The 27,229-nt window shown below is 35.3% G+C and overlaps 1 protein-coding gene across 5 annotated transcripts in view; it reads left to right on the top strand.

Annotated features, from left to right (window-relative positions):
• Positions 1-27,229, top strand: part of LOC131800350 (restin homolog) — a 100,023-nt gene that overhangs the window by 58,920 nt on the left and 13,874 nt on the right. For all 5 annotated transcript variants that reach the window (XM_059131033.1, XM_059131026.1, XM_059131020.1 and 2 more), the window contains 4 exons: positions 15,251-15,352; positions 15,467-15,508; positions 25,288-25,440; positions 25,532-25,738. In XM_059131033.1, the coding sequence (XP_058987016.1) occupies positions 15,251-15,352; positions 15,467-15,508; positions 25,288-25,440; positions 25,532-25,738 (504 nt within the window). The remainder of the gene's footprint in view (positions 1-15,250; positions 15,353-15,466; positions 15,509-25,287; positions 25,441-25,531; positions 25,739-27,229) is intronic.

Raw genomic sequence — 27,229 nt, 5'->3', positions numbered from 1 at the left:
ATTTATCGTTTTTTTAATACCAACCATTCTAGACATAATACAAAATAATGTGGACTATATGGCGGATTTAACAGACAGACGGACATCGTCACATCGACTTAGAATTTTATGCTGATCATGAATTTATTTGGAGGTTTTACAATGGGATGAAAAATTTACCATTTTTTACCCTATTTATTTATTTTAATACTCTCCACAAAAAAGAAAGTCTCGGGAGTAAATTTCCAAACATATGGAAATTGTGGGCAAAAGTTATTTCGCTTCATTTCAAGTTTCTGTACAGCGAATCCTTTTATCTGTATTTTCCGAAATTATTTTTGCCTATATGTTTCATATATTCGCATGATACATTTATTTTCAAATGTCTTGAGTTCCCTATCATTTATCCTTACTATTTCTCTCTCTCTCGTTGTTATCCCTTTCTTAACTGGATTACAATTCGTGTGATTCGTGTCTTTGCTAGGTACATTTAAATTTAAATTCGCGGATTGAGCCATGTTGAGCCATTCATGCACGTACCTTGCACACAAAAGATCAAAATTTTAAATAATAATAATAATTCTCTTAAAGAGGGAAAAACAATGTCCGGAGTTCTTCACATTATGCATATTCTGATATTCTTCTCTTCCATTTATTCTGGTACTTCTCCCACCAAACTTCAAATTTTCGAAAATCATATGCATATCCCGTAAAAGAATTGAATGCCAATTATATTATACTTGGGTTACAAGCGATCATGAAAAATATTAACACACTGCTTCTGGTACCTGGTTTTCTTTTTTTGCCTTAAGCTTACATAGCAAAAAAAAAAAAACGACAATCACATGCCATCTTGTTTACCAGAATTCCAGAAAATGATAACTACATACCCCCTGTGTACCTGTAAGCTAAAAATAATCTGTTATTTTCATAAAAGTTACAGGCACAATAATTTACCTCTATCATTCAAAGAGGTAGTACGTCCGACTTCAAACCTTAACCCTACCCTACCCTTAGTACATTTGGACACCAGTAACTGCAAAAGAGCATCATATCCTCTTAATTTTAACAAACTTCCACTAAGAACCAAAAAATAAGAACAAGTAAAAAGACGCTAATACCCTGCACCATTTGAAAGAAACTTGAATAATTGCAACAAATTCCGAAAAATACCGTTTAAATTATGAGCTTTATATGGGCGGCCATACGAAGCTGAAGTACCCTTTAAGATCTTCAAGTACGAAATTTGAAACAATTCGGGTGAATGATGTCGTTCAAATCATAAAAATACCGAATATTGGAAGGTACCGTTAAACGAAAACGTGGATCGACATGGCCCATTTACTAACTTAACCTGCCTACTGGCAAAATACACTTGTGTGCGAAATTTTAGCCTTCTATCTTTGAAAGATAGATAGACGGACAACGCTAAATCGTCTTAGAATTTTACGCTGAAATACTTCGTAGTGTTTATCTTGAATATTTCGAGGAGTTACAAACGGAATGACAAAACTAATATACCCTCCATAGAATGGTGGAGGCGTCCTTCCAATTTTAGAATACCGCACATTCATTTTTTCAAGGGCTGAACTGATGATATTTTGTAAGTAATTACTTCCTATGACAGATTTAAATAGCCAAAATGTAGATTATCAACCCATTATTTGGTAATGAGATGTTTTGATGGGTGTACGTATGTAAAGGATCGCAAACATTTATAAACGAAGAACAACTTCACATTGCATTCGGTTGTTTCTATTGGCCTGTGTTTATTGAACTGTGTAATCTGAACTATTCATTTGCGCCAACACAAACTAACGGCCGTTATCGATTCATTAATCTTTGAAATTAAACACATTGCACATCATTGGATTGATTGGATGCAACGATGCTATGTTGTTGTAACTCGATACCAGTGCATCCGCCGACTCACCTTCGTTACGCATGCGTAACATTTCGATACGGCTTTCTATTATCTTCCCACTTGCGAGCAGATAATTATCTTAATGTATTCAAAGCAATGCCCCTTAAGGTGAAAACTAAAAACAAAAAATTCAAACTACAGTAAAAAAACTGCCTTAATTTCCGCCAATTTGCCATACATTGATCGATGCATCCATCCGACCGTCCGCCCGTCCCACCATCCATCGATGCACACCCTCTGCTGAGGCATTTGCATAAAATGTGGAATAAACTGAAAACTTGTTGCTTTCGAATGTGGGTTTCCTCAAGTCAAATCAAAGTCATCAACACCGTTCGAATCGAAAAGCGAGAAGAAAAAACTACGAACCTGTTGATTGCAGTGGAAATTATTGTAAATGCTGTTGAATTTTTCATAAACTTTATAGCAAACACATCTCAAAGTTCCTCCGCTGGTCGCCTACAGTGGGGTACACTGCTGCAACCAACCTCCACAGATTCGCGTAGTTCGTTGTCGGCATCGTCGTTGTTGTTTCAAAATCAATTGAGAATCTAAACATGTCTGTTATAATTAAATGGTGTTTAATTGAATTCCCAGATAAATTATTTTCAAAACAAGTATAGAAGGTTTCCATAAATATCGGCCAGCAGCGTGAGGAAGAGAGAGAGAGAGGGAGAGGAGGCTTACGAATTCTTCCGTGTCAATTGAAGGGAGGTAAATTGTGAAGCGATTGACTTTTAGATGACAGCAAACAATTGCGAATGTGGTGGGCATATTCCTGCTCAAGTTGGTCATTGATCCCAACAGCCAGATAAACTAGCGTCGCCTGACATCCATCAGTCCATCCATCCCTCCCTCCCAACCACAAAGGCAATTGAATTGCGACATCTGATGGCTGATGGGTGGGCAGAGAAAATAGAAAATTTGTGGAGGCGACCACAACAAATCTCACTGAACTTTTACAGATCGATCGATGAGTGTAAGGTAATTCCATCGGTTCGGATGAACATTTCTATATGGGAAATGGGGAAAACTGTCAACTTTTAACGATGTCAGGTTTTAGATTACAATAGAAATTAATTTCATTATTTTATATAATTAAAGACAATTATAATTGTGGTGTGGGTTTTTTTTGACACATACCTATTTTATTGTAATGGAAGTGGTATTGTGTAGGTGGGGAATTTTGTAATAAATGAGTAATATTTTCAATACGAAATTTTCATTCGTTGGACATAATATGACTGGGGAGGGTGGTATATGTATTGGCTGTTAGTGCTTAGATTATTTAACCGTCCAGAAAAGGGCTCACCACAACCCACTTCCATAGAATCAACTCTTACAAGTGGGTGTGTGAGTGGGTGGTCATCTTATCACAATTTCGATCATTTGCTACTAAAATATTTAGACTTCAGCAGAGTATAAGATCTGTGCATGCTCAAATTGTGGAAAATAAAAAAAACTATATCTCGTGGTCGAAAACCTTTAAAGAGCATATCCCCAAACTTTTTAAAAATCTCCAACAATACTTCGAAATATTCATTTGAAACCACATAATGCCGATTAAGACGAAATCAAGTCAAAAACCACTTTATTTTATATGGAGCTTTGGCATTTTGGAAAAAAAAGTTTGTATTGATTAGTTTTAAAAATAGGCTAAGTGGCCGCTCCTGATTTTCGGTATTCGACCACAGCTACCATCGAATGATCTGTAAATTTAGGGTTCTCACTATGTCAAATTTTCTTCTGTCAAGATGAACAATATAGGTATACTCTTTGGAGCAAAGGCCTCAGCAGGTCTCAAAAGAGTGAATGAATGAGCACATTCGATAACGTACGGTTTAAATTGTTTTGGTTTCTTAATTTTTTTTATTTTGAAATCATCCTTCCTAATCCTTGCAAAAATTGTATAAAAAGTATAGTCGGGTTCGGAATTGGCCTCATTATCTATTTTTTGAATATCCCAGGTACATTTTCAAATAAATGGTTGAAAACTATCGGCAAAAATATTCAGTATTGACAAATCGACCATCTCCCAAAAATTCCCCAAATTTTTGCGGATTTTGGTGGGGACATAAAAAGTTTGGTACGTATGTTTTTATTTGTTGCTGTCAAATGCTTAATATTTATAACCTACAACTCTAGGTGTTGGGGGTATTAGGAGCTTGATTGGATCAAAAAGTTTGTATCACATCGAAAGATTGGTCCTTATCATAAGACATGGGTCATATTCATGGATCGTCCTATCTCACCGGGCTGGGTCGATCTAGCATTGAGTGGGGGTAAAGTATAAATAAATGAATGCCACAATAATTGACCAATCGACGGAATTTTGCATTGGGTTAGAGTTTAGAAATGGACAGAAACCTGCTAATTTGAATAGAAGGTAAAATAGGTAAATAATAGTATTCTAATAAAAAATTAAATATTTGTTGTTACATTTTGTGATATTTTTTTCATTTATTTATATCGCATGAAGTATTTTTAATTGGACTTTAAATATTTAATTGTATATTTTTTTTATTAATTTTTCGTTATATGTTACAACACTATGTTTTGTGGTCTTATACACAGGTCGAAATTATCGTCACGAAATTTTGAATGGGGTAGGGATAGGGTCAGAATAAAAGCTTATTGTTTTTGGAGATAATCGGCTTGAAATGAACCAAAAATTCTAGAGGTAATAATTAAAGAACAACCGACACGGAATGCTGCGTGAGGTCAGAGATTTGGACGAGGAATGTAATAATGACAAAATCCTATTTATTAAACCCAAAATTACAAAGATTTTTTTAGAAATTCCAATTATGTATCCCATATACTGTTAGGGTGTCACATGGTCAGGCCAGCATGGCTATATCCTTTCAAAATATCAAAATAATGAGTACCGGTGGGTATCGTTATGATCCACAAATACCAATATTTAGACAAATTTGCGAAAAAAAAAATATGGCAAAAAATCATCAAAATACCGAATATCTGGAGGTACTGTACTGTAGGCTATACCAAAACATGGACCTATACATACAATGTTTCGCCACCGGAGCTAGAACTTATTATGACCTTCAAATATCAATTTTTAGACAAATCCGTGGAAAAATGTGGCAAATATCATCAAAATACCGAATATCGGGAGGTACCGTTATATGGCGTCTATACCAAAACGTTGACCCATATATCTCATTTTCAATACCAGCCATCCTAGGCACATTACAATTTGTACTGCCAAATTTTGTAGCTCTACGTAAAATAATGTGGGCTGTATCGTTATTTCAACAGACAGACAAACGAACATCGTTAAATTGAACGTAATGACAAAGTTAATATATTTCAAGGCGGAGGGTGTAAAAATGTATTTATTTTATATAAATGCGAAACCTAACTCATAACCCCAAACCCACTAAAAATGTACTACGCTGTACTACTTCCGCGTTTTTGAATAGCTTTAATACAGTCGTATTGTGATTGACTAAACGGTCTAAGCCATGTGGTGCCTCCCCAACATAGCGACAACGTTTTCAAAACGCAATTGCTAGGATAGCAGTGGGATTTCTCTATTCGGCCTTATTATGAACTTTGTCATAATTTCACCAAACTTAAGCTAAATTGAAAAATTGAGTATCCCCCTCATATATACACCTTAAAAATATAAAAATCACTCAGATTGTTTCACTTTGTCAGGTCACATTACCATTCATCTTCTATACATGGGGTGAAGTCAAAAGAAAAGTTTCCCTCAAACTATTCAACAGTCTCATTACCAAATAATGGGTTTATTGAGTACATTTTGGCATCAGGAACTACTTAAAAAAACTTATTTTAACATGGGCATATCGTTAGGTAAGTACTTACCTAATTACCCCCAAGTACTCAAAAAAATAAGTATAAATAAGTACAAACAAGTAAAAAAGTAGCTAAGTTCGGCCGGGCCTTGTTATACTTTTAATTTTATCCGCCATTTTGAAGGAATTTAAAAAAAAAATAAAAAATGCCTCTCAAATGATAATCCTTATAGGGGGGCTATACGAAGACATGTTCCTTCATAAGTAATTTTTTATCATTGGCTGTAGTACCTATTACGAACTTCAATCACGAAATTTGAAACCATTCAGGTGAAAATACCGAATATTTGGAGGTACCGTTATATGTTGGCTATAGGAAGGCTTATGCCTCCACAGACATACTTTGCAGTACCCTTTACGAAATTTGAAAGCATTCCGATTAATAATGTCGCTAAAGTCATCAAAATACCGAATATCAGGAGGTATCGTTATATGGGGACAATACGAAGATGTAGACCTACGTACGCGATTTTTGTCATAGGCTGTCATTTTTTGCTTACGGGTATTGAAGAGAATACCACTAGTAATTCTGGAAGTGACTCATATGATTACTATTTTTTGCTGGGATTGGTTGGTTATATGTGGTCAAAATGGTCCAACCTCAACTATAATTGTTCTTCAGGAAGGGGCGCGATAAAATAATTATCAATATTACACTGCCAGTAATCCCAATAAAGTTATGCAAGTGTCCATCCTGATGCTGTGAAGGGCTGATCTCTTATCCTCTAACCATGTCTTACGAACGTGCTCACATTTCGTAAACTCCAAAATCAAAATAACAATTACCATATATGTCAAAATGTACAACCTGACCCGTTCACATAACATTTTGCAATGACGCCCAATATTTTTATGCAAACTCGGCAACCAACCAACCGCAAAATAAATAATTTGAAAATTGACTTCCATAAATCAATTAGCCCTATGACATTTGCCGAAACCACCGAACACAGTTTTATAAACGTGACTTGATCGAAACACCCCTACGGCTCTCTCTCTCTCTACGTATATCTAAAACTGCTGGGATATTAACAAATTAAGAGTTGAAATAAATTGATTTTTAAAAAGGCAACAACGTAATAGCAACAGCAACAACAATAACATCAGACCAAATTCACATTCACTTTTTTTCACTTTTATTTGTGAGAATAGCGTTTTCTACGCTAGCCACCAGCTGGGTGTGCTGATAAATATGTTGTATGAAAGACCTAATGCAAAAAAAAAAAAACAACCACAACAACAACAAAAGTAATCGCATTGATGGTGTGACACGCACAATAAAAATTATGAATAATGATTATCTAGCGGGCTACTGTTTGTGCCAAAATTGTATGCGAAATAAAAGTCAGTCCGACCGATGAAACTCAATGGAGCTCAAATTTGTTTTTTCGGACTCAAAGCCAAACGAAGATTAGAAGGAGGCACCACCGTGAGTAATCATAACTTGAGCTGGTATGCTTGATTTCTCAGCTTACAATAGTTTTCTTTTGTTACAATTGCTGCCGACGTCCAACTGAGTTGTTGTATTATGTAAATGAAATATGATCGAATTCGCATTCGAATTGGAATTATATTCAAAAACAACCAGAAAGAGGAGGAGAAGATAAAGAAGAGACAAAGAAAAATTACACCCAATGTGTTTCGAGCTCAAATATAATGATTTACTTTTTTGCTCTGTTTTACAGAGTCATAGCTCCAATAAAAATGCGATCAATGGGCTGAAATCGAAATTGGAATCCAAATCCAAAAAAATGCATATATTTATATGGTTACGGCCAAAACGTGCCTTATCGAAATAGCGGCTTTAGACCCTAGGTCTCATTGGACCAAATCCGTCTCAGGACATTTGGAGTCGATCTAGCGATTTCTGTCTGGCATTTTGAATAAATTCAAATCTTAAGAGTCCGATTATCTTCAAATTACACACATCACAATATATTTGTTAACCCAAGGTCTGGTGTGAAGGTGGAATATAACAGTCCACTACCTGTGAAAATCCATAAAACGCGAAATAAGCATCAGGTTCCTTTCGAACTTTCGAATTTTCACTAACTATATTGAAGTATCTAAATATTTACCTCAAACCTCAAGTGCATCTCAACCTTTTCCAAAAATTATAGCATGTCTCATATAGAGTGAATTAAGTACTGGATATAGTCAATATTGGTCCATTCATTCAGTACCCTCCGGCGTAACACTTAAAACCCCATAAAAGGACATTGGCGGAGGGTATATATCGGTCGGCAATAACGACTGATGAGTTGGGCAATTTGATGCCTATCTGTATGGGGTATTTATTTCATTATGTCAAGCTAAAACATGGAGTATTTTCAAACAAAATTTATAAGTTAGACTATTTGGCGTTCTGAACTTCCGCGCCCCCAAATTTATTTTCTAAAACTATAATAATGTGCGATTGTCTATAAGTATATATCTTTAGCTTGCAGAGGTGACGAAAAGAGAAAGGAATTCCATTGGTTAATTCTTTGAGGAATCAAATGTGCTACGCCGATAAGTTTTCAATGACTTAATTTCATTGGATAATTGACTTTAAACGTTCCCGTGTTTAAGGACATCATTCAAATCCATATTTACCACAATAGCCCCAAAACCCATGTTCAAACCTTGTAGTGAAAAAATGATATATGTTTCCCAACATTAAATATTAAAATGCAATTTATCATCATATATAATATGAATGTCATATCCATTGGCCATGGTCTAAATGCCCATTACGTTTGTATGGAAATGTCTAAATTTCCATTCATATGCATTCAAAATACGAAAAAAATCACTTCTTTGTTTAAAGCAAGACCTTTTACAGAAGCTACATGCAACACACAAAAACATATTAAGATTCCCAACAGTTCGTCGTAGCCAGGTCAAGGAAATATTTTTGTACCCATCGATGGTAACGGGTAAATGCCGCGAAAACTGTCTACCAGTACAATGACTGGGCAAAATGATTTATATTTTGCTAAAGAAAAATGTATATTCAGTTGGGTCGCATAGGAAGGAGTCATACCAATCCAGTTCCAAATTCACTGTTTTTTGTTAAAATAGAAATGCAATATTTTTCTACCTTATTTCCTAGTGCTAAAATATACATAACTAGCAAATGGTCAATGAAAAGTCCACCTTAAAATTGAAGATTAGTTCCAACTCAAAATGCACAATTTTTTCAGTTCGACAAAAAAATTATCAAAATTTTATACATCATATGAATAATAGGAAATGTTTACCTTTTACACCGAAAAGTTAACAAAACTTTTCTATTTGAAGTTTACCGTGGCAGATATTAGTAAAATCATTGTATAATGGACCCACATTCAATACGTCAGTCCACACTATTGCTTCGTCCCCATATGTAAACCCTAGAACACAACAGCAACTTCAATATCTAATTTCAGAATTTTAGCTCTATCCCTTCACCCAATACCCAATTATGGTAACATTTAATACCCAAAAAAAAATTATCTACATCTCTGCATCCTATGCACAAAACAGTGATCCAAAATTAGTACCATTTAGTACTTTTCGAACGATTACAGTACGCATTTGCAAATCACCACCCGATACCAATAGAGACCTCAATATCAATTTCAGGATTTCGGCTCTATATATTAACTTAATACCAAAATTTAGTAGCATTTTGTACTTTTCCAACAATCATAGTAAGTATTTTCAAAACAATCTCCATATATTAAGCTCGGTTACCAACAACGACCTTAATACCAAATTTCAGGAATTCACCTCTTTAAATTCCCCCATTACCAAATTTACTACGATTTACAACAATTATAGTACGCATATCCAAAACAAGTTCATTGTCTTTACCACAGACACCAACAGTGACATCCATATCAAATTTCAGGATTCCAGCTCTATACATTCACTCAATACAAACATTACTACTACTTAGTACTTTTCGTACAATTGTAGTACACATTTCCAAAACCACCTCCACATCTTAACCATAAACACCAAGGGTGAAATTTTTATTAAATTTCAGGATTTACCATTTAGTATTTTTCGTACAAATATAGAACGTTTTCCCAAACCACCGCCAAATCTCAAACACAGACACAGACACCAAGAGTGATATCCAAATCATATTGCAGGATTTCAGCTCCATACATTCACTCAATACAAAAATTAGTACTATTTAGTACTTTTCGTACAATTGTAGTACACATTTGAAAAACCATTCCATATCTCAATGCTATACACCAACAGTTATTGAAACATACAATTTCAGGTTTTCAGCTTTATTCCTTGACTCAACCTCAGATACCAGCAGTTACCTAAATATGAAATTTTAGAATTTTATCCCTATCCCTTCACTTAATACCAAATATAGTATTATTAAATACTCTTCCTACAATTTTAGTACACATTTCCGGAGCCATCTCCATATGTCCAGGCTTCACATAAACAACGATCGTAAAAGTGTGATTTGGCTTAAATATGCCCAGCCATGATACCAAGCTGCTTATGTACTCACACCTTAATAGCAAATTTCAGATTTAGTACTTTTCGTGTACTTGTAGTATATATTTTCACAAACCGGCTACCAACAGGGACCCCAACACAAAATTTCAAAATTCCAACTTCATCTGTTCACACTTAACTAAACTGTTCCAAATTTAGTACCATTTAGTAAAGTTCGCACACTAAGTACAAATTTCAAAGGATTTAGCCGTTCACATAATAGCAAATGGTACCAATATACAAGTTTAGTACCATTTTAGAACTTTTCGTCACTTTTAAGTTCAAATTTCTAAAACTTTGGTAAAGTTGTCCTAAAATCCATCTGTGACTCTCATTCCAAATTTCTGAATTGTAGCTCATTCCGTTTGGCTTACTGGTAATGCTCATACTGACTGGTGGTACTCTAAGTGGCACCATCTGGGAATATTTTCTTAATTTTTATATAATATTCTTGCCGCATGGCTAATACGACCCACCTTAATGTCCACTCTTACACATTTTCCATCAATTTACCTCTTGCAGCTATTTTTTGTTTCTGTTTCGTTTTTTCCTCTGTTGCTTCCTTTCTTGCATGACTAGCAGCACCAGCGAATGTTCAATATACAGTTTTTTGCATCATTGCAAAATGTTTTTTTTTTAACAAAATAAAAGCCGAGTTCATTACACACCGATGGAATTGGTAATAAAAACCGCCACTTGAAATGCCAGACGAAAAGTGAAGTACAACAGAAGCAATTGTAGCCATTCAAGCGATTAGTGCTGGTCAGTTTTTCGTCAGAAATACCAAAACAAAAAAATTGAGCAATAATTACTACTTTTATGTTTTCTTGAGCTAAGTTTTTTTCTTTTTCTGTTTTCCATTAGATTGAACATGCCTTGCAATCATCCTAGATTCAAGTAAAACAATAAATGAAAAGAGGCGTATTAATGGTAATCTTTGCATCGAACCTTTGCAGCCGCACCCTATTGTCCCCGAAATAAAAACATTTATATTCTTTCTTATCTTTTGTCAATCTTCTTAGAGGCCTTATTCAATAATAAACATTTTAAGAGTTTCCCTTATTTTTTCTTCGTTGCAAACTTTCACCAATTCTACGACAACAAGAAAAATGAAAGAAACACATAATACGAAAACTATGGCCCAAATTTTGCAAAACACAAACCAAAATAAAATTCTGAACAATGTCATTTCTTCTGGCCCGACTCGGTTTATTCATTTCAACTCTTTCAAATAGTTGGCAGCCGAGCGAAGGTTAAGTTTTACTCAACTGGTGAAGCAAAAACAAGAAGAAACCAAACAGAAAGACCAAAAATAATTACATATTTGGATATTTAATTTATCACTTCCTCATAAAGTGTTGCTCGCCCTACATAGGTATATTTATGTAATTTTTCAGATTTGAAATTCGTTATATTTTTTTCAATATTGTATTGCTATGATGGTGAGGCATCTTCGTTTGTTTGTGGAAACTAACATTAAGGCTCAATACAGAGAGTAGCAAAAACCTTTAGCATTTCTAGTAATGATAGCCTAATACTAATTGGCAATATTCCAAAAATAATGACAACTACATACGTTCTGTATTACTCGTAAGCTAAAGAGAGAGAGAGAGAGATTTACAAACTGCTGGACAACGAATGTTTTCTCATCGGGAAAATCAAATTCGGCCGCTGTTCAAATTTGGCCGCAGTTCGCCACTTTACCTCTTTTTAGCCTATTTTCTTTCTGTTGCGATATAAGTTCTTGCACTTTTTGGAATTTCAATGGCTTTAACCCGAGCTCATTTTTCAATATTTGCCGAAGGGAATATTGCGATGTTGCAGTTTTCTTTCATCCACTTCCTTGACGTCTGGCCACGCTACCAGTATTACGGTAACGAGCGTTGGTACTCACCCTGTACATTCTCTGATAAAAAAGTTTCTTAATAGAACATGTTTTCGTATGGCCCCCCATAAAACTATACCTCCCAATATTCGATTTTTTGCAATTTTAGCCGCATTTCCCACTGGTATTATTATTTTAAATTTGGAGTTTGTAATAGGCACTACCTCCATGCAGATCCACGTCTTCCTCTAACTGCTACACAACGGTACCTTCCGAAAATCAATATTTCGATTAATTTAGCCACATTTTCCAATTGAGTTCGTGATGGGTACTTTGATAGAAAAATGTCTATACTTTTATTTTAAGGTTTTCCTATAGCCTCATATAATTATAACCTCTGATATTCGCAATTTTGATAATTTTAACAATATTTTTGAATTTATGACGGTTCCGCCCACTTTTTACGATTGTGAATTCTCTATCCGATTTCCCTGACATTTTCATTTTGAACTTAAATGTTAAAATAAGGTGTCGAAATGTACTTAATGTATTGGTGTCAAAATGTACTTAATGACCTCATTATTTGGCAATGAGATTTCTTACTGGGAAATCATTTTTCACATCTGAAAAGGCTTTAATTTTCTACAAGGATATTTCAAATCCCCTCCTGTTTGTAAATAAGTCTATGTCTCTTAAAAATACCATTTTATTTATTTGCAATAATGTTTCAGCGTAATCCATCAAAATCTGAAAACAAAGTGCACCACACATACTTAATCTTAATGACAAACTCAATTTTGTCGCAATTAAAATGACCGGCTCTTTTTTACAAATGTCATTAGAACATTTTCCAAGTCTATAGCTGATTTTCAGACAAAACCAAAAACAAAAATGTTGAAACGGGGTCAAATCGCGTTGCATTTAAGGATGTGATTACTTCCAAAGTTGTTGCTCTCGCAACTTGGCGCCACTTTTCGCAACAGAGAGAAGTCATCTTTTAGACGTCATGGTCATGATGAATCATTCATGCAGCTCCACTAGCTCGTTGGCTGTCAGAAAACCCCCCACCACCTCTTAGTTCTAATGTACAAACAGGTCGTGCATTCATTTGACTTTTCGTCGCGTTTGGATGACCGCGCTTTACGTTGTGGAAAACATCTCGCCTAGGCATTATTTTGCTCGTTTTCGTTTTCATTGTCACCGCGATTACTAAGCACAGATCTAAAAATAGCAACACAAACGTCGTGATTTTTCTGTTCGCTTTCAACAGTTGCTGTTGCCGCTTTCTTTTGAAAGATAGCGACAACTAATTGAGAATCAGCTTTTAAAATGGCATTACAACGCTAACACTACCTGCTGATGAACGGTGATGCTGGTGAAGTGGTAAGGGGCTCCACCTGGGACAGAGGGGGCAACGTCGTCAACAATTCTAGCAAAGTGCAAACGTTTGTTAAGCGCTTTTAGCGGAATATTCTTTACAGATTGTTATGATGATGACGATGATAGTATTTGATAGTGTATGTATGTATGTGTGCATGTACGTGTGTGTATTGGATGGTGTGCTCAATGAACTGTCTATTTGTAAGACACATTAGCAAGAAATGGGAATTGTGTTGAGCGGTATTGTGTGAAAATAATTACTGTTAATGTATTTTCAATTGTATTTTTGTTGTTGCCATTGTTGTACATGTGAAATTCCAATAATTAAATATTTCTGACGTCACCGAGAACACTGCAGGTACAGTTCCAAGAACTGTTCAGAGAATTCTAAATTTAATTGAATTCAGAGAGGGGAGGACTAGATACGTTACAGAGAAGTTCCGGGTGGGTTTCTGTAAAACTGTGCTTACTGAGCGGGACATGTCGCTTTGCAATTTTAAGTCTTGTCATTGGAAAGTTCGCAATGTACAGGCCCATTCCCGGCGAGGCGCTTGCTTGAAGTAATCGACACTTTGGTATTTGTTAGTGTCAACCTTGCTTTCCAAAATACTCCAGACACAATAGTCCAGTTTACCACTTTCGGCCAAGCTAAGCAACTCTTTAGCTCTTTTGAGTCTATTTTCTTTCTGTAGCGATGTAGGTTCTTGCACTTTATGGAATATTTGCCAAATGGAATATTGCAATATGTTCAGCTCACGAGCCATTTTTCGGCCACTGCGACGCGGGTTTCGATCAAGTCGCTTCTTTACTTTTCTAACCATTTCTGCTGATGTTGCTGTTTTCTTCCGACCACTTCCATGATGTCGGGCTACGATACCTGTATCACAGTAACGAGCGATGGTACGAGACACAAAAGATTTATTCACATTTAAAAGCTGGAGTGCTCCAACGATAGTCACTTGTGGTTTTCCAGCCAAATATAAAGAAGTCACCCTATCACGCTTGAATTCCATCACGAATAACTTATATTTTTTAAAATTCTCACCAAAATGCTTTTGTACGCTTGTAAACAATATAATGAGCTGTCACTGGAATAATTTTAACAGCTGTCGGACGAGTGGCTTAGAAATGACAGCAGTCTCAAGTTGGTTGCAGTTTTTTATCTCACCCTGTAAAGAGTGAAACTCATTCGAATTGGAGCGTGAGCGCTCCTAGGAGCAGAAGAAAATCGAACAAACGTAATTTTTTGATACTGCTCGAATAGAAGTGGGCATGTTTTACTAGTTTTTGAGAGGGAGCAATAGTTGTTCGGAATCGAGCAGATTCTAATGTTGCCGAACACTCTTTAAGCTATTATCATACAATTGTTGTATTTCAAAGCACGTGCATTTTTCTATACGAGATCACATACTAATTTACTTTTCTTTATCTTTGAAAACCTTGCAATTTCATTGTTAAAATTTGGATGTCATTGCTAGAACTTTTAATTTGAACAAAAAATCCTTTTCTAATAAAATTATCCAGTAATAATATCCTCATAATGCACCATATCCTTAACTCTAACAGTGTACCCAAAACTATAACAAAAAATAGTTGTTCCTAACAGCATTAATCTTGTTCTGTTTAATGTTACTTTAATACCCTACGTTTGTGATTAACAATATTTTGTTGTAGCAAAATACTTGTGTAACATTGTTGTTATAATCAAATTTTTATTTATTTTTAATTAAAAAAAAAAATACTTCCCAAACCATGCATCGCCTCTCCCATCCACGCTTCGCCAATTTTGAAATGTCAATAAAAATAATGCAGACCTCTATCAGGAGACAGTTAAACGTTTTACACGTTCGTCATTGTCGCCCGAAGTGGATCGTTTCTCTCCATCACGCTATTCATTCAAGTCAAGTTCTCCATGTAAGTTTGAAAAAGAAAAAGTTCTATGTTTTTTTTTCTATTATCCATGTGAATTGCAAATATTCAACTGAATTGGAAATAATTATGTGTTTTGTTTTTCTGTTCCAAAAAAAGACGATTTTTACGTAGAGGCCACAGGCCGACGACGCAGTTCAGGTAAGAGTTAAGAATGTCTCCTAGAACACAGTCAACCCAAATAACAAAACAAAATAACTCTTACTTACAAAAACCAACAACTGCAACAATACTAAGCTCTCTTTATTGTTTACCGACTAAAACTTTTCTAGAATAACCCAACAGCAACATAACACGCAGACATTGTCTAACATCTGTCAATATCTCTTTTTTGTTTTTTTGCTAACGAAAAATACAAGATTTATATTTCTCCCATATCTGCAGCGAGTTGTGTCGTTTGCGCCCCTCTTTTAACTTACTAGCCCGGTGCATTCATTCCTTCGTTGTCGTTGGCGTTGACAATCCATATACACAGCCTCATTAGCTTCAGCAGAGGCGGCGGCACATGCGCAGGTGGCTAGTTGGTTTCCTACTCAATCCGATTGCTGCATAGCAGCTTACAACAAGAAGACCGATCAATCGAACTGCAGCATAGACCAGCCAGCCAACCATTTTACTGTTGCATTTTGCCATAAAATCTGTGCCACTTGACGTTGCCTTAAATGGTGGCACATTGGCATGAATGGCTGACAACGAAGCGATATTTATGGCACATTTGTTGGCTAGCGATGTGAGAACGCACAAAATTAGAGGAGAGGAAAAAAAACATTGCAAAATTTCTTCATTAATCATCTTTGGAGCATTTTCTATGTTGGAGCGTCGTTTGTCTTTTGTGTTTTATGGAATGACAGACTGGACGTGACATTTATTAACATCTGAATCGGACAATTTATGTGATGATGGTAGAGACGTCAATTGTCATGCCATCATCAAATGCATCATGATTTCTAATGTGCAGGTGGCTCTGATATATTTTTTTTTTTTTTTTTTTTTTTTTTTGATGATGTGAAGATCACGCTTCAAAATTAATTGAATGTTATAGGAAAAATGCTTTTGTGGTTTATTGTAGGGTAATTCTTTTATTTCATATAAATAATGAAGACTTTATGATTAATATTTTTGCACACAACCGCCTTTTCGATTATTCTGCTAAGATTGATAACAATCGATTTAGAAGCAGATTCCGTGTATTTTACGACTTAGTTTTAGGTTGAACCCAATCCACAATCTGCAGGATATCTGTATATTGAAATACATCTGCCCAGTTATGAATGCAACCCCTCTAAACATGCTGAAATGGCTAATGGCTTGAATACCCTCCACAATGTGGAAACAATTTGGAAATTTTCAGAAAAAATAAATTCCGTTAAAAATTTTGTTAAAATCTTAAAAATACCGAATATAGGAAGTCGCCGGTATATTGGGGCCTATACGAAGACCAACATAGGCAACTTTTGTGATAAGTCATTACAACATTCAAATACTAAACATGAAAAAATCCGGTGAATAATGTAGCTAAAATCATCAAAATACCGAATACGGGAATTGAGGTACCGTTATAGGTATATCAGGGCTATAAGAAGACCTGGAGACCTGTAGTTCCCATGACGAACCCTAAATACAGAATTTGAAACCACTCTGGTGAATATCGTCCCTAAAATCGTCAAAATATCGAATATCAGGCGATACCGTTGTATGGGGGCCATACGATATCGTGGACCTAGATAGACAATTCTCTTTTAGGAGTCAAAGTACTCACAAAGAACTCCTTGTGTAGAATATAGGGAGGTACTGATATATGGGGCCTATACGAAGACCTGGACCTGAATAGACAAATTTCTGTCATAGACCAAAGTTCCCATGACGAACCCTAAATACGAAATTTGAAACAACTCCGATGAATAAGGTCGCTGAAATCATCAAAATACCGAATATTGGGAGATACCGTTATATGGGGGCTTACGATACCGTTAACCGATATAGACAAAGCTCTTACAGGGGGTAAAGTACTCAGAAGGAACTCCTTTGGATCAATTTCATTGAAATATTTGGCTACAATCATCGGGGGTGCCGTTATTTGGGGGCTATACGATATGGTGGACCGATATATCTCATCTTCGAACTTGACCTGCCTGCAGACAAAAGACAGATCTGTACAAAATTCAGCTTCACCTCTTCATTCGATTCGCGTGATTACAACATACGGACGGACAGGCCTAAATCGTGTTAGAATTTTACGCTAATCAAGAATATATATATTTTGTTATGTCTGAAATTATTAATTCGGTGAGTTACAAACGGAATGACGAACTTAATAATAGAATCTGTTGGATTTTGAACGAGTTTTGCTCCCACTTAAAAGCGACATCTAAAATTTCTGCTTCCAAGAGCGCACTCGCTCGAATTCGAGATAGTTTCATTTTTGGAACAAATTCGAGGATTTTTTTGGTAGAGATAGATTATGGACATGTCGATTTTCCTGAAAAATCTTCAAATTTGAGTGCTATATTTATATTGCGTATTTTCTCTGAGAGGATTTAATCTTCTAACAGAGAACCCGAAATACCAAAATACAGCAGATAGGGACAGAACTGGGACAGAAATCTCCGAAATACCGTAATCGAGCGGTATGGGTATACATATTGTAACTCTTATGTTTCTTAAACAAATACCGATTTTGTTTCCATATAACAACAAATGTGCCTATCTTTCATATTTCCCTCAATGCAATATATTTTCTTTGCCTTTTTAACGATTTGTTATTTATTATTTATTAACTTCCATCGCCCTCAAAAAATATTGCATTTGATTTTACCAGAGAAATATATGTCTATTATTGAACTTTAATCTTATAAGAGAATTTTGTGCTGAATTACGGCTCAAGGTTATTTCCAACTATTTAGGAGTGTTTTAGAATTTCAAGATACATCCCTCTGGCTGCGAATATTTCATCACTCCCAAAAAAAGAAAAACAAAAACTGCAAAACAATTGAATTTATCTTATCTATGCCGTTTTGCATGCGATCGATAAATCAGCCATTAGTCAATCTTTGACGTTTCACATGACACGACAGACAAGCCACTAAACTGATGAAGCCCACACAACACCGACAACAGCAACAAGTTGGATGACAGATGTTTCCATTCCATTAATTTTCCACAAAAAAAAAAAAAAAGAAACGAAATTGTCAACCGAATAGTGCATGAACGCTGCAAATGTTGGGCCACAACATGGGTTGGGTTGGATGTAATCAAGAAGCCATTGGCATTATCGGTAGTCCATTCCCATGTTTTTCTATCTGATATTGGAATTATTTTCGTGTGTTTTTTTTTTTTTGTTTTCTCTTATCTACAATTAGATAGTTGCCATTATTAATTTTTATGTTTTACAAAGCGCTTTATATCTGACCAGATAAATCATTTTTCTTCGTTCGTTTTTTTTTATTACTTTTTAACATTTCCTCAGTACAACAAATCAATTAGATGTTGCTGTTTTTATTTTTATACCCTACAACACTATGTGTTGGGGGTATTATAAGTTTGATTGGGCCAAAAATTATGTAACACCACGAAATATTGATTTCCCACATAGGAAAGTATATATGGATCTTCCTATCTCGCCGAGCTGAGTCGATCTAGCTATGTATGTCCGTCCGTCCGTCCGTCTGTCCGTCTGTCCATGTTAATTTGTAATCACTTTACAGGTCGCAATTATGGTCCGATCTTCACGAAATTTAAAATGGAGGTGGGGCTAGGGTCAGAATAGAACCCTATTTCTTTTGGTGATGATCGCATAATAATTAGGGGTTGAAATGGACCAAAAACTGAAAAAATTCCTGATTTTGCACTTGCTCTATAGGTCGCAATTATAGACCAATCGACGCGGAATTTCGCATGTAGCTAGAGTTTAGGGCTGGCAAGAAGCCTACCCATTTGGGTGGTCATCGGATAATATTTAGCGGGTAAAATAGACCATATCTTTTTTGTTGAAAAAATTCAAAATTTTTCATTAAACCGCGAATATTTTAAATCCCGGCGAAATCACAAAGCCATGACAAGGTTACTTCTGATCTTTACATTGATGTTAACATCCAACAAAACGGATATATAGCAACATATGTGCGATATATATGTTTATCAAAGAAGATATGCTTGAAAGATCTCTTATATGTCGAGAACGGCTGAACTGATTTCGACAGTTCTCATTAATTCAGAATGGCCTCTCGGCAGGAAACATAAAACGTCTAACAAAATCCCATAAAAATATCTCTCTAAAGATGAAAATATTGATTTTGTAAAATTTTCTAATATTTTTTCAATTTTGTCATATTTTTGGCATATTTTCATTTTGAATTAAACATTTGGTAATATTTCTACAGCTAACAAAACTAAGTAGTTAGGATATCAGGATATCATATACAGATCGCATTTATGGCCCGATCCTTACGAAATTTTGCATGGAGATAAGATGAGGGTCAGAATAAAAGCCTATTCTTTTTGGAGATGATCGCCATATATTTAGGGGTTGAAATGGACCAAAAAACTGCAAAATTGTCAGCAGGTCGTAATTATGGGGGTTACCGGACATTGCAAAAGCCAAGCAGTTTTGGATGGCCATCCAAAAATATTCAATGTGTGAAGGAGTTTGCCAACTTTTATAGACAAAATACGAAAATGTCCATTACAGTGACTTTTTGGAGAATTCACAAATACAGGAAAGACGCACTTCTGACTATTTCGTTAACGCTGATTTCGTTGAAGAATATTGTCAAATGTCTGTATCTCATATAGATGCGTTTCGGTCAAAAACCAATAATAAATGTTAAACTTTTGCCACTTCTGAGAGATTATAGGTCTTTGGGAAATATTGGTTCCAGATCTTGGAAGACCATTTAAGTGCAACATCTTCCAATAAATTGGAAATGAGCAAATCAGTTTAAGTTGCTATTATTCGAAAATTAGAGAACGAAACCTGATGGTTTTCTTTTATTATTTGTCACAATATCTTGTGGAATTCTTTCGAGTATCTCGCCTATATAAACTGTATCGTTTATTATAGTGTTGTAGGGTATTCAACGGTCGGCCCCGCTCGACTGTAGCCTTTGCTTACTTGTTTTTAATTGCATCTGTTGTCGATGTTTTGCAATTCCGCTCGTTGTTTATTTTGTTGCTCGCAATTATTAAATTTTGTCTGAACTGTTGCCAGTATATGGAGAGGAGTGGAGTTGCCCCGCTTGTCGGCGGGGGAGTGCGGCCAGCCATTACATGCCGATAGAATTTGCATGCATTTGTTGTTAATGAATTGCAAAACAAAAGCAAGTTTTGCCTTAATAACAGTCTAATAATCGGTTTTGTGTTCTTTCTGGAAAAACTCCCCCACACTTGAACTCACGACAACCAATTTTAGGTTACAAACAGCCAGAAACAACAACGACAACAGCAAAAAATGCAACTTTTTAATATTTGCAAGTATGACATGTGTGTTCGTCGTTGCGTGTGTATGTGTGTTTGTATCAATGACCATGATATAATTGCATTTATTTTCATATTTTGTAAACTAAACTGAATCGAACGAATTCATAAATTGCATTAATTTTCATTTGCAAAGCCATTTAACGATATCCGTTTGAATTAAATTACTCCATCAAATTGAATTCAATTGTTTTGTACAAGTTCGATTTTGTTCTTTATGTTTTACAAAACAATTCGAATTGCATGCAAAGTTTCCAATGTCTTATGACAACCTACAAAGCCAAGTGAAGCGAAACTCTTGCATGGAGTGGTAGAGTACCAAGTCCAATTTTTCGTTCTAATTTAAAATAAAATGGATTGAAGGGATCATATTACATTTGAAATAAAAGCCAAAGGAGTTTAAGCGATGAAACCACCACGCCGGAACGCAGAGTATAGGTTTAATTTAAAGTTTATTAGAAAGCTTCAGTCCGGCTGATATAGAACCTCAACATTTGACCATGTATCTTAAAGATTGGACCTATATGTCCCACTACGTTACATCTAGGTATTGTTTGTAGAGATGATGCAATGCGCGAACTTTGCAGAAAATAGGGGGACGTCTTACTTTTGATAGGAGTTGTGATTAAATAATAACAAATTCAATTTTTTCTATAATCAAGGGGAAAACCCAGCAGATTATAAACGTAGAGCTAAAAGAAGGAAACACGTGTATTGGCGTTTTAAAAGTTTACATTATAAAGTAACATAATTGCCTTCATATTGTTTTGACTGCATACAGTAGGACTACTATAGTTTGAGATATATTGCGCAACATTTGAGATAGAGCTTTGAAAATTTTTAAAGATTTTTAGAGATACCTCCGAATTAAGTCATTTCCTATATTAACGATTCTAGATTTAATCCAAAGAGGAATCTCAATCCGAACCTGTTCAAAAGTGTGGGGAAATTGTTCCCTCCATTTAGGCTACTTTGCGATGTAAACTTTTAAAATGCCGATACACGTGTCTTCTTTTTTAAGCTCTGCTTTAATATTCTGCTGTAGTTTCCCCATTTTTTTTTCGCACTGAGTTACTCAAAATGTTGTTCTTTTTTGAATGAGGTACCAGGAGGTGGGCCATTATTCTCCATGTTCACTCTTGACCTAAGTCTGGTATAAATATTACCACTGACACAATTTGGACTTTATTGGGTAGTCGATTATTTTTTATTTAATATAGGGTAAGTGTACCAGTAGTCGGCACTTTTAGGATTTTCAATGTTTCAATCTTTCAACATTCTGAGTTAAATCTTTCAATTGCAGATAAATAAAGTTGTTCAGATTCCAAATTTTGTTTACTTTTCGAAATAATAAACACAAATTGAATTTGTTTTTACTAAATTGGCAAAATTCGCAATTTTACTAAAATAGTAGTTTTTGCCAGCTATTATTTTTATTTGTGTAGTTTTTGGATAATTTTTTAATAGTTTTCTCAAGTTTTGGTAAAATTTGTCAAAAATTATATTTTCCTAATAATCGGCACCCCCTGCCGACTACTGGCAAATCTCTTTTTTTCTGTTCCTAATGTCGGCATTAAATAATATAACAGAAAAATGCTTGATTCGTAAATTTTTTAAGTTATAAAATGATCTTTAGACTGTTATTTACTATAATTAAATATTTCTGATTCCAAAAGTATTAAATTTAATTTACTTAAATCGATTATTAAGTTGACACCACCACTAATTTTTTCTTTGCAAACAAGCACTATCGTACGCTTTGGAAGACACTCAGTGACAAAAATCGTTATTCTCTCGTAATAAATGATCGGAGCTCATTGTTTTTTTTACAGAAAGAGAGCAGAGAACACTGTTGACGTTTTTTTGTAATTAATTCATTATTTAGTCAATTCTATTCTTAGTTATATAAGGTTAAATTTCAAATATGTATGATTTATCGCATCTGACCTAAGTCCTATCTAAATGTTACAGAGTATCAAGTTTGAACTATATCGGATACCCCTCTCTTTCATATATTCTCTTTTCACACCTGCTCTAAATATGTTGGTATGTGCTAAGTTTAATCAAAATCGCTGTACGAAAGGTATTTTTATTATTATTTTTCTTCTATAAAATGTTGAACCTTTGTCTGCTCACAAAGGCTGTTTGAGAAAAGTTGCTGGTTGGTCTCACATATTATGAGAGATATAGGTAATAGAAAAAGGAAATTTATTTCAATTCATTGAAATATTGATTCAAATATTAAGATGTACAAAGTTTGAAATTGGATAAACTATTTTCTTTGAAAATGTTGCTGTTTTTTTTGGAGGAGTCCTCCATCCATCCAATTAAACAGAAATTTCGTTAAAGAGACCTGTTTCTTATTGCATCAGATTGAGTGAGTGGAAAGAATTACGCTCATCGACCCTGACCCTGCCTTACACCATACTATGGGGGCTGAGTTTGTAATACATTTTGTAACTCCTCGATACCAATATTTTACACCCCACAAAGTATGTACAGGGTGAGATTAGAAAAGTGCAACAAAGTCAAACGCCATAATTTTTACTTGTTTTAATTTTATTGAATTAAGGGCAAAAATGTCGGAAATATCATCAAATTCATCAAAAAGTTAAGACTTGTTCGAATTGGTCACCTTTGGCACGAATTATGGCCTTCAAACGGCCATTGAAACCGTCACATGCTGCCCGAATGTTGCGCTGCGACCATTCCCGGCGAAGCACTTGCTTGAGGTGATCGACACTTTGGTATTTTTAGTGCCAACCTTACTTTCCAAAATACTCCAGACACAATAGTCCAAAGGATTGGTATCCGGAGATTAAGGTGGCCATTGTGCGCTGGAAATGAAGAGAGGAACCTCATTTTAAAACCATTCTTGGGCGGCGAGTGCTGAGTGCGACGGTGCTGAGTCCTGTTGGAATGTCCAAAATATTTATTCGCATTTAAAGACTGGAGTGGTCCAACGATAGTCACTTGTGGTTTTCCAGCCAAATATAAAGAAGTCACACTATCACGCCTGAATTCCATCACGAATAACTTTTTTTCTGGAAAATTCTCACCAAGATGCTTTTATACGCTTGTAAACAATATAATGAGCTGTCACTGGAATAATTTCAACAGCTGTCGGACGAGTGGCTTAGAAATGACAGCAGACTGAATTTGGTTGTAGTTTTTTCATCTCATCCTGTATATTCTTCATCAGCATGTCTGTCCGCCAGCCTGTCTGCATCCGAACGGAACGAAGTAGATTGACAAAACTCAATTGTATTTTAGATCGAAGCTGAGGTACCCATATAACGAAATCAGCCGATGTTTGGAAGTTAAATGATTTTAGACAAATTGTTTACGATTTTTTTTTGAATTGGTTTAAATTTATGTAAAATTGCTTTTACCCGTAACGAATCAAACGTTCCGAATAGAAAATGTTGTCAAGTCCTTGAAAATACAATTAACCGGACCCATGAACCAATATTGAAAATATTCTGCAACATCCATTTCAGCTGATAAATCGGTCGGTATCGCTACATTGTGCCCTCTAAAATACCGTTACATGTAGACCACTCCACAACCTACACGGATATGTAATTTTTCAATGAAAATTTCCAGCTTTGTTATTCGCCGTTTTAACAGAGGGCCGTGGCAAATGCCTTTTATTTAAGAGGATAAAAAATAGAAAATTCTATGTACTGACCTTGAAAATATTATTTTCAACAATATTTTTTACTTACAATTAAAAATGTTGTTTTATTTGGAAACCAATTCCCCGGTACCTCCCGCCGCGAACTCTTTTAATGATTAAAACTATTTTTTAAGTACACTTTCCGTAGTTTGAAAACATCCATGTCGTGTTCTTGAGTGAACTGCGTACACTATTTCAAGATATTGTGAGGAAAATTCCATGATTTATGGTTGACCCTGTTACCACAGTAAAAAATAATATCGAAATCATATTGTAAAACTTAAATTTCCAACTCAATATAAGATATATCGATTTTAAAATATTTTCTATGTATCGAAAAATGTGTAAATTCATTAAAAGTGTGTAAATTATGAAAGTGTGATGGAAACAAGCGACATGTAAATTAAGACTAATCTCTTAACCCGGAATGACATCATGAACTCGTTTAGGTTATTTTTTTTTCTTCTAACAAAAGTAAAATGTAAACAAAAATTCGAGTATACTACTGTCATAACAAAAAAACAACAACAACAACAACAACCACATCTGAATAAATACTAGCCATAACTTCTCATTTTTGTATTTGTAATGGCAGCGATAATATTGAAGATCGTATTGGTATTAATAAAATGATTACATATTGAATTCATGCTTGGTTTTGGGGAACATTGCCCAAATATGGGTCCACTACTGATACATGCTACTACCAGATATCAAACTGATTCCAACTAAGCTCTACAATAATTTCTCCATTTGTTCTCTTTTGCAGATCACGGCGCTATACTGACACACGACACGGAACAGTTTATCATCGGACAGAGGGTATGGGTTGGTGGCATACGTCCCGGGCAAATAGCCTATATTGGTGAGACACATTTTGCCCCAGGAGACTGGGCTGGCATAGTGTTGGACGAACCCAGTGGTAAGTTTGAAATCGCGTAAATTGTTTTAAATCCGACTCGTTTTAATATTTTTATTTTGCAAAAAAAAAAACAAACAAACAAAACTTTAAGGTAAAAATGATGGTTGTGTTGCCGGTAAACGTTACTTCCAGTGCGAACCAAAGCGTGGCATATTCTCACGCTTGACTCGCCTCACATTGGCTCCACTGCCAGGAGCCTCAACACCAACTTCGCCACTATCAAAAATGTCGCCAGATCGCTCACGCACCGTATCGCCCACAGCCAGTATTCGCAGTTCATTCTTGCGTAGTCCAGGAAGTAAGTTTTTAAAATACTACGCTGAGCGTTAAAGAAGCATGTAATATGGTTTGAAGTTCTCAAAAAGTTTGTACAGAAATTTCTACATTTTTTTACTTTAACCAAATTCATAATATTGACTTTGTTCGTTTACATTAAAAAATACTAGTAAAAAAGCGAAATATAGAATTCTACTGAGAAAGTAAAGGAAGAGACAATTATGGCAAATCTCACAATCCATAAAAATCAGCATATACGCCAATCGAAAGCGGCCAGTCTTCAGTCAATGCTTTTTACTCCGGCCATTTCTTTCTTTTTTTCCACAATTTTCTGGCGATTTCTACATTAGGTGTCAAATTGTGGTTTTGATTATCAGTCGGTTTTCCCGACAGATGTATACCCTCAGCCAATGTTCCAATATATTCCATGCCAATGTATGCCAATATATTCCATCTTCATATCAGACCTTGGGTTAATTAAAATATTGTGATGTGTGCAAAATGAATACAATCGGACTCTTACATTACATTTTATAAGAGTTATAATTATTCATATACATTTTCGCACCTGACCTAGCATTAGGATTTGCAAAATTGAAGCAAAATCGGATTATTCTTTCTCTTTTCTGTGCAGTAAAATATTTTCTTTGACAATTTCGAACTTTTATGGGGAAGGCACCAGAAAGAGTGGACCGATATTGCCCATCTCCGAATTCGATCTAAGTCTGATAATAATATAACGATATACCATGTTTGGATCGAATCGGATAGACCTAGGGTTTAAAACCGTTATTTCGATAAGGCACGTTTTGGCCGTATCAATTCCATGATTTTAGCTCCATTGTTAAAAAAAAAAAACATTATGGCGGCAAACTAGTAGCTTTTAGTACTCTTCGTACTATCAGCTTCGTACAGCCAAGCTCTATCAGTTCGCCCAACGCAAATGGTACCATATTTGGTACCGTTTAGTACATTCGGTATTCTTCCAGTTCGAATTTCTAAAATGTTTTTCCGCACACCATTTTGTTTATGGGTTCGGCCATAATAGGAAAGGTTAACTTTTCAATGTAAAATGCATAAAAATATAAGAATAGTAACCATTCCGGAGCCGGACCAAGTCCCTGGGGACCCTGTCAATCCTACAACTTCGGTTTTGTATTTTAGCAGCAAGGAAAGAGTTCTATGAATCGATTAAGTCTTCAAGACCATGGAAACAGGTTAATTTTACCATCAACGTTGGGCCAATCTAGTTCGATCGAACGAACTAGTTCCTTATCGAGATATGAAATCACTCATACATTTAGAAACCGGATATTTTTATTTTATTATTATTATTTTTTTTTTTTGGAAAAACTTACATTGCTGGGCGCGCACTGGGAATATAACTCAGTTTTGCAATAGAAAGAAATCCGAATAACATTTTGCATTTAATTCTGACAGAAAGCGGATATAGCCTCAGGGCTGTATTTCAGCTGTTTACACAGCTGTTCTACCTCCTAATTGTGCCATGGAT

This window comes from Musca domestica, unplaced genomic scaffold (assembly GCF_030504385.1).
Source record: "Musca domestica strain aabys unplaced genomic scaffold, Musca_domestica.polishedcontigs.V.1.1 11, whole genome shotgun sequence".
NCBI lineage: Eukaryota > Metazoa > Arthropoda > Insecta > Diptera > Muscidae > Musca > Musca domestica.
Note: the sequence above shows the minus strand (reverse complement) of the source record. Positions and strands in the feature narration are given on the sequence as shown.